Source organism: Sphaeramia orbicularis, chromosome 1, assembly GCF_902148855.1.
Source record: "Sphaeramia orbicularis chromosome 1, fSphaOr1.1, whole genome shotgun sequence".
Classification (NCBI taxonomy): Eukaryota; Metazoa; Chordata; class Actinopteri; order Kurtiformes; family Apogonidae; genus Sphaeramia; species Sphaeramia orbicularis.
Genome location: NC_043957.1, coordinates 49,917,236 through 49,926,083, shown reverse-complemented (window position 1 = coordinate 49,926,083; position 8,848 = coordinate 49,917,236). Strand labels below are relative to the sequence as shown.

The window sequence follows — 8,848 nt, the reverse complement described above, 5'->3', positions numbered from 1 at the left end:
ATTTGTATATTTTTAGGAATTCTTCTGTTTCGGGATATTTTCTATTTCTATTTCTATTTTATGTCTTTTAAATATATTTGTACTTGCATTTATATATGTGTACAGTACGTTTTAGCCTCTACTGTTCTTGGTGTATTTGGATCTAGTATATAGATGGATGGATGGATGGATATAACATGATTCATGGTATAATGAAAATCTTTTGTGTTTAATAGGTTTGTAGGTTTGTTGTATGATTTTTTTTGTGTGTGTATTGTGTCTGTGTGGTTCCTTATATCTAGGTACAGGTTTGAGTAAATGTATAATTTAAAAAAATAAAAAATAAAAAAATAATAATAACACTGGGTTACAAAAAAAATGTTTTTTTGCAAGTTGTCTAGCTTTTTTCAACTGAATTAGGACCATTTTGCACCGCTAAATCCAAAAATGACATCTGTTTTTCTCAATCAGGTCAGGTTTTTTTTGCCAATTTGATTTTGAAAAATTTGATGCATGACTTACATACCATGTGTGGCGCCCAAACTTTATCTTGGTCACCAAGTTTAATACCAAAATAAGATTGGTAAGCACACTTTATGAAACTTGTGACTTGATTCCTGTTAGGTACAATGGTGTATTCACCGCAGATGTAGCAGAATACGTCAGGCTTATTTTTGCAAGATCTTCTAGTCGAAGTAATTTCATTCACCTGAAGTATTAAAAAAAGCCATTAATCATAAATTGGCAAAAGTAAAATCTTCAGAACTCGTTTATTGCAAGAAATATGAAAGAATTTTGTATCATATGATGTGAAAATGCCCATAAATGTAAGCAAAAATGTTAAAAAGCCAATATGTAGCATAGTTCAGAAAGTTGACCTGATTGAGCAAAATTAATGTGATTTTTGGATGCAGCACACCAAAATTATCCTAAATCAGCTCAAAAAACTTAAACAATAAATTTGTTGTTGACCAGTGTAATAATCAAATGAATTAATGTTGCAGACATCTAGGATTTATGTAAAATCAGAATCAGCATGTAATCAGAATGTATTGTGTCTCTGTGGTTCCTTATGTCTAAGTACATGTTTATGTAAATGTACAGTTTAAAATAATAATAATTAAAAAAAAGATAATGAAAAGACAAAGATGATTTTCACATTGTAACAAATTATTTTCATGTGTGGAGAGTGGTCGAGTCAAAGTCTTGCTCCTGTTCCAGTTGTGTCTGTACAGTTTCATCATGACCAAAGTTGTGGTGATCTTCACCTTTTTTTACTTTCTCTCCTCACACTTAAACAAGGTGAAATATGCAGAATTAACGGCTGTTTTGGTATTGATGATGTGTATCTTATGAGATAAGAGATGCAGTCCACTGAGACGTTTCCACCCATATCTAGATGTTACTTTACTAGCATTATCACAAACTACAGTTAACAAACCCCGCCCCCTCCGCTGTGTCCTGACTGCAGAAAAAAATAAAACAGTGGTTGATAGAGACGAGTCATTTTTTGACCCAGTTTGAATTGTGTCATCATTAAACATAAGATGTTTGTCAGTTTCAAAGATAATTTCACGAGTCAAGAAAGACATGATTTGTGGCAAAGATCTCAAGTGGGTCAGACCAGTAAAATAATAGCATTATAACCTATAAATGATGACAACTAAAAATTATTTTCTTTGTTTTAGTGCAAAAAAAAAAAAAAAAAAAAAGAATAACCTAATAACTTTGAATTAATAAATTATGAAAATCTTTACATTTGCAGTCTATCCTTTCACAAAAAAATGTGAATAACCTGGAAAAAAAAAACAAGATTTCTTTAGAAAAATAGGTGCAGTTTTAATAGTATTATGCCTCCACTTATCATTTACACATGTGCATTACAGATCGGATCTACAAAGGCACAAAACATTTAGTAACGGGCAGCATTTTATTTCATTTTTTTCTATATTCTTATTGTTATTGTTGATATCTGCTTCTTTTAACTGTTTGCACTAACAGAACCAAGACCAATTCCTTGTAATGTAAAAATTACTTGGTAATAAATCTGGTTCTGATATTGTTACCGTTAGCTTAAAATTCTTGAGACATTTCAGACTGTTCATATTTGTTCAGGTTATTCACAATTTATTGTTAAAGGGTGGTTTGTAAATGTAAATATTTTCATAACATATTTTTTTCTTTCTTTTTAAGATAAATAATGAGAAACTATCACGTTATCAGTCCCAGTATTTCTTTATTTACTATAATAATTACTATTATATTATTTATTTTGTTATTTGACTACCAGTGGCGCCCCCTCCAACAGTTGGCTCCTGAGGCAACTGCCTAAATGACCTATGCCAAGAGCCGGCCGGAGACTGTAAATGCTGATATGCCTTGGCGGAGGTCCCCGAATGCTTTTCTAGTTTATTTTTATTGTATCATTACATTCATATTAAAAAAAGAAAATATCAAGCTCTAAGTTAAACACATATGATAATGTGATATGTTATGAAATGTTTAAACCAGATAAAGTAGTTTTTTGATACAAGATGAATCACATTGAAACCTTTCATGTTCTAACATCATACTTAGGTTTTAATCTTCTGTCCTTACACTTACTGTTATATTTAGAATAGTTTAATTAATAATATTATTACTTAATATTTAATATTAAGTAATAAACCATGAGTGTATGTGTAAGTTTTTCAAGGAAAGTCTCCTAGCGTTATATTTTTTCCACAAGACCATGCGTGGTGTTTTGTGAAAAATACCAGAAGAAACCGAATACCAACAGAGTATTTCAGACATGCTATAAATTTTAATAGACATATTGATATTTCTGAAGAGAAACAAAGTTATCCCTAGTTTTATTTACAATACAGGAATAAAAAAATTGTCACATACAGTACAATGGTAAAAACAACATAGAGAACTTAAATAATTATTTTATTTGTGTAACTACTTAAATAATGAAAATGGTTATTCTATTCACACCACGCCGTCTCAGCAGCTACAATGCAACTTTCACATTAAGTGCTAAAAAAGTATAATTTTCCATTTTACAGCATGAATTCCTTTTTGACTCATTAGACAAGGTAGAGTTGATTTCTTTCAGCAAACACAAGGTGGGAGATGAAAAACAAATACATCTTTACTGACACTGATGCTTAAACTTGCAGAGTTGCACACGGTTGGCTTCAAACTGTTGAACACAATGACTGATGGTCCTGTTGAAACCTCTTTTATGGGATTTGAAATGGCAAAAGGTAATATGATAATTTCGTTTTTCTCAATATGGGCATGCGTCTGTACAAATCTCAGTCTGGCTTCCTAAAAAGATGTACCATTTAATGTGGCTCCAGACAATCCCAGTCTGTGTTTTAAGTGTTTTCTGAGTACATGGTGGAGTCAGATGCTCATTAGAGACAAACACTGACTTTTGCAATTTCTGACTTATCTCCATCAGCCAGATCCTCAGGTTAACCTTAAATCTGCTCTCCAAAGATAAGATCAGCCTCTGACTGTGATGCGCTTCCACAGAGACTTGGTGGACCCGACTGGATCTTTGATCATCTGATGGCAGAGACACGTTTCTGACAGCGGTAATGAAACCACGCGTCAGGGAAAAGAATTAAATGGACTCGACCGACTGCTCCAAATTACTTTATGCAGGCACAGACATGCATTACTCGGAAAAAAAAAAAAAAAGAAAAGTAGAAAACAATACTTATCCTCACACGTCTTGGAGGAAACAGAGGAAAAAGCTGCATATGTATAAGAACAAGAAACATGAAATGACATGAACTGACAAGCTTAGTGTAAAACTGCTTCCTATAAACACCATTCTCTCCCATATATTATTAAGCTTAAAAAAATAAACCCTCCTCTATGATAACAATAGTAATGCTATAGTTTTTTTTTTTTTTGCAATGCTAAGTAGTACTTAGGTAAGCTCTATTGGAAATATACATCACCGTGCTATTTCTTCCCTTTGTAGTTTGAAGTTCGGGTTTAGTTTCAGTGTGTGACGCAATGAAAGGAGTTAAACCATACCTGTGCTAGTGTGGTGTATGTGAATGTGAAACTACTCTCATTGCGTTTCAATGCATGTTTAAATTCATTTCGAATAATAAAGTGAATGAAACAAAAATGAATACAGTGCATGGGAGCTAATAACTCCATTCAGATTGTATGAAACTGGCTTTGACAAGTACAATGTTCTCACTCGGTCCTTCCTTATCTGTATCGATAACAGTCTGCTGTAGACCTGTTCTGTACACTGATACCAAGTGTTGCAAAATAAATCAAAAGTATACATACTGTATACTGTTAGCTTTTCATGACAATGTGCCCACAGGCTAAACATAACATAAGTGAGACACCATGGTACATCTCTCTTGTTTTAGTGCCTTTAGAATAGTACAGCACAAAACACTGCAGGCTCTATAAGACCCATGATTTACAAAGGCTTCTTAGCTTGTTGTAGCTGTTCAGCTCCTACTGTATGACTGAGGCTGCAGAGTGTTCCTTCAAAGTCTGCGTATACTGACATTTATTTTTCTTTATTATGAATGGATGGATCTTGAGCTCATCAAACACACCACTTCTTACATTTCTGAATCCTTAGAAAGCCCCAGAATCAGCAACGGTCTCCACTGAAATCGAACTCAGCGGTCTTTTGGGGTGGTCTTACATATGTAAGGCAACAGATAGCCCCTGAAAACATTCAAAGTCTAGAGTTAAAATGGTCTGTTCCTGTGGAGTGTCCTCTGTGGCTCACCAGGAGTGGAGTTTTTATTGAGTCAGCCGTGTGTGGGCGTTGTTTTCTGATGGAGTGAGGAAATGTCTTAGTGGAACTTCCATAACTTGGCCATGCTTGTCAATCATCTCGCTGCTGCTGGCAGGTCTTTCTGTACTGTGAACACGGCTTGGATGCCAGGCCTGGTGCTCAAGAGCATGTAGCTTATAGGCGAAAGAGGAGTTTGGTATGGTTATGTGGATGAAAGCAGTCTGATGGGGATCCTGTGAGTGTGTATGCGTGAGGGAGATTAAGAGGCCATATTAGAGACACCTCATTACAGTCGGCTGGTGGTAGTAGGTAGATTTGTGTCAACTTGAGGGTGAAAGCAGGGAGCGGGCCCCCTCTGCGCACCCCTATACGATGTAGCTGGTCAGGTCTAGGAGGTACGAGGTCATGTCAATGATGTGGTCCAATATGCCGTCTTTCTCCTGGTCATTGGGCATTCCCCGCTCACTCTTCTCACACTGATCTCCAGAGTAGCCACTCTTGCACAGGCACTTGTTGGGCTCCATACACACTCCTCCATTGCGGCAGCCTGGCTCACATTTGGCTATGGACACAAAAATGTAAGAGAAGAGCTGGTTACATTTAAATCAGACTTAGCATGGATGTTAAATGACTTGCACTGATCACTAAAAGCTTAATTGGTTTGCGCAACTGTATGAGGTACTTCTTCGCAGTCACGGTAGCTGGGGGTTGACACAAGCTCAGTGTGTAAAAGCAGACGAGACTACCAGCACAGAAACCAAGTAGGATGTGGAGGCAGCAAAAACAGGATCAATATGTTCAAGCCTAAAAAAATCTGCCAGTTCAAATGTACACTGTATTTAGAATATTTTACTTTTTCTGTCTTTGCAGCCTACTGGAGAAGTGAAGCTTTATTCAAAGCAAACAGACTTTATTGGTAGAAGGAGTCCAGAGTTTCTGATCTAACGTTGCCTTAACTAATCAGTTTCTTTGATAACCAGCTAAAACCAAAAGTTATAGAAAAATTCATGCAAACTAAGAGATTCAGGTAGCACTAGACCAGTAATTAGGTGTTCCATGAAGGAAAATGACTGTTCCTGGAGGAGCAGTCTGGTGTCTGGTTATATTACTGATGTTCACTATACTGGATATTTATTTAGGTGTCCAAAATACAATTTGCTAAGCCGCACTTTGGCTTTTACGCTAGTACTCCGGTCTGCCTCTCCAAAGTGGAGGTATGCTGACTGATAAGCACAATCCCAATTCACCCCTTGGCCCTCCCCTTCCATTTTGTGCGTTCACATGAAGGGGTAGGGGTGTCCCAATCCTTGATGAGTCAGAGGGGACGGGCTAAGGGGGAGATTTACTTCACTGGTGCCCAGATGCAGCCCAGTGCTCCAGCAACTGGAATAAGGACACTCACCAACTCGGCAGAAGGGTCCCTCCCAGCCGGGGCTACAGCAGCACTTGCCAGTAGGAGTGCAGTGTCCGTTCTTACAGTGCCTGGAACAAGCTGTCATCAGCAGCTCTGGTGGCTCCACCTGACGCTGGCACTCCTTTGGGTTGTGAGGCCTGCAACAGTTGTGAGAAGGAAAGGTCAGCATGTGGAAGACAAAGGGGCACAGGGCAGGTTAGAGACTCAGAAACAGCACTAGTTAGGCTGCACTTAAATTCTGTCACTTCTGCCTTGATACAACATTAAATAGTTTATGTGCAAGATCACCAGTTTCAAATTCAAAACTTTTTTTTTTTTATCTAAATACACTGCAATAGATAGATAGATACTTTATTGATCCTTTGCAGGAAATTGCTTGCAATGAGTATGTTTTATTGTCTCATTGCAATGAGACAATAAAAATGCAAACAATCACCTTTTTAATCTATGGAACATCACTAAGCTCAGACCTGCCTTGTCTTTTAAGGATTAACTAGATTACTGTAACACTGTTCTCTCTGGTTTGCCAAGGAAGAGCACAGAATGTCCAGAATGCAGCAGCTCGCCTTCGGACTGGACCAAGTAAATTTGACCACATCCCTCTGTTGCTTTCTTCCCTTCACTGGCTTCCCGCCCATGTCAGAACAGATTTCAAGGTGCTCCTTCAGACTCACAGAACAGTCAGTGGCATTGCACCATCGTACCTATCAGACCTGGTGAAATCGTAAATGCCAGCATGTTCACTATGTTCAGAGGACTCTGGTATTTTGTGTATTCCCAAGGTCTGGAAAAAGTCAGTTAGTGAGCGGGCTTTTTCATTTTAAGCACCAACCCTGTGGAACAGTTTGCCCCTTGACAGTAGATCGGCATGTTCTGTGGAGGTATTTAAAGCAAAGCTGAAGACCCACTTGTTTACTGTTGGATATGAGGCCTGAGCTGTGTTGCTCTGAGTCTTTTGATGTTACTCTGATCATAACTTGTCATTATTGCCTTTATTGGAATTGTATTTATTTAGAATTGTTTTTATTTATTTCATTGTTTTTTGTTTTTTTTTAACTGTCTTACTCTTTTATTGTCGTGTTATAAAGCACTTTGATCGAAAATGCCATATAAATCAAATTTATTATTATTATTACTTATTGTTTATGAGAACAGTGAGAAGTAGGTTCTTAGTCCTCTGGGAACAGTTAACAGGAACTATGTATCTCCTTGATTCATGCTGATAATTTTAATATACCAACTGTGAATCTGTTTTTCTGACTGCTTTAGACTGTGAATCTGGGACAGTGTTAAGTGGGGCTCTTTTACTGTTTTTCTTCTGACTTTTGCAGAAGTTCTCCCTCCTTGAATTTCAAAATAAAAGGCAGGGCTCCCTTCAATATAAACATGATTTGGAAAATGCAGACACATACAAACATCCCTGCACCATATGCGTAATGTCTGAACAGCACAGAGACTTATTGTGATCATTCCGTAATAAGACAAACATCTAGACACGCACATCAGCAAAGAGGTTGAAGTAGAATCATTTCATATCACGCTCTACAAATCTGGAAATAATACTGCGAGTGCATAATCAAGTTCAAATGTGAAATGCCTATTGCCCACTGGCCCACACACACACTTTAGTGTATGTGTTTGTAGAAGACAGAAATATGAAGGCGTAAACATTTCTGTTGTACTGAAGTGAAAAGCTAATGAGGCAACGCACACTTAGCTGGATACAGAAGGACAATGTAAGCATATGCAAACACACACTTTTACACACAGACATACACTCTTGTGCATTGATGCTGGTAATAAAATCATAGGTGAGATCTGTGGTTCAGTCTGGGGGTTGAGTGCATGCATGTAAATTGTAAACTGTAAGTGCATTCATCACAGCTGAAGACTAAACTGGATGGAGTTTGGATGATTTATTTTGTATATTAAAGCAGAAAAACAACGTTCTCCAATGCACAGTATGTAAACAGCTGATTGAAATGATTTGTCATGATAATGTTTTGAATGTTTTTAGACAGGCCCATGCTTTATCCGGGCTTAGAAAAAAGTGCTCTAGAAGCGCCAGCGGCTCACCTAGTAGAACCCATACCACACACCGCAGCAGCCTTTGTCTGATATCTGGCCTAGGTCATTCCTTCTGTCTTTCCTCCTTGTTTTGTGTTTCTCTCTACTAAATATTTACTGAATAAAGTGGAAAATGGTGAAAAATAAGTATTTAAAAAAAAAAAATGCTGTGAGTGTTCAGATGGACACAGTGGCTGACAGCAGTTTGCAGTGTGCGCTTTAAAGTTGCTTTAAATTTGTAGAAGGGTGGTGGTGGTTGGGGGGGCTGATTCCCATGCTCCCATCAGCACCCAACTCCAGACTTCATCCGCGCTGGCTTTTGTTGTTGCAGGCTGCATGTAGTTAAAAAAAAGAGTGAAGGAGGGAAGCAAACAGAAAGAGAGGGAGAGACAGAAAGAGTAAGAGTCCCTGGAGAATTGGGGGGTCTGTATCTAACACTGTTAATAGCAGGCAGGGGTCAGCAGCACTGCTAAACATTCTGTATGACTGCCAGGGTGGCTGTGAAAACAGCACCTGCTGGTAGCGCCACTTGACAAAGGCAGCTGGGTCAACAGCCACTGTGGGAATTTATCAACTTTGTGAGGGGTGGTGTATGTGTGAGAGCCGGGGAGTGG

General features: G+C 37.9%; 1 protein-coding gene across 1 annotated transcript in view; it reads right to left on the bottom strand.

Annotated features, from left to right (window-relative positions):
- Positions 1-2,762: 2,762 nt before the first annotated feature.
- hhip (hedgehog interacting protein) overlaps positions 2,763-8,848 on the bottom strand; it is a 38,616-nt gene continuing 32,530 nt past the window's right edge. The window contains 2 exon segments of the mRNA XM_030148696.1: positions 2,763-5,315; positions 6,156-6,304. Coding sequence (XP_030004556.1) covers positions 5,119-5,315; positions 6,156-6,304 — 346 coding nt within the window. The 3' untranslated portion in view covers positions 2,763-5,118.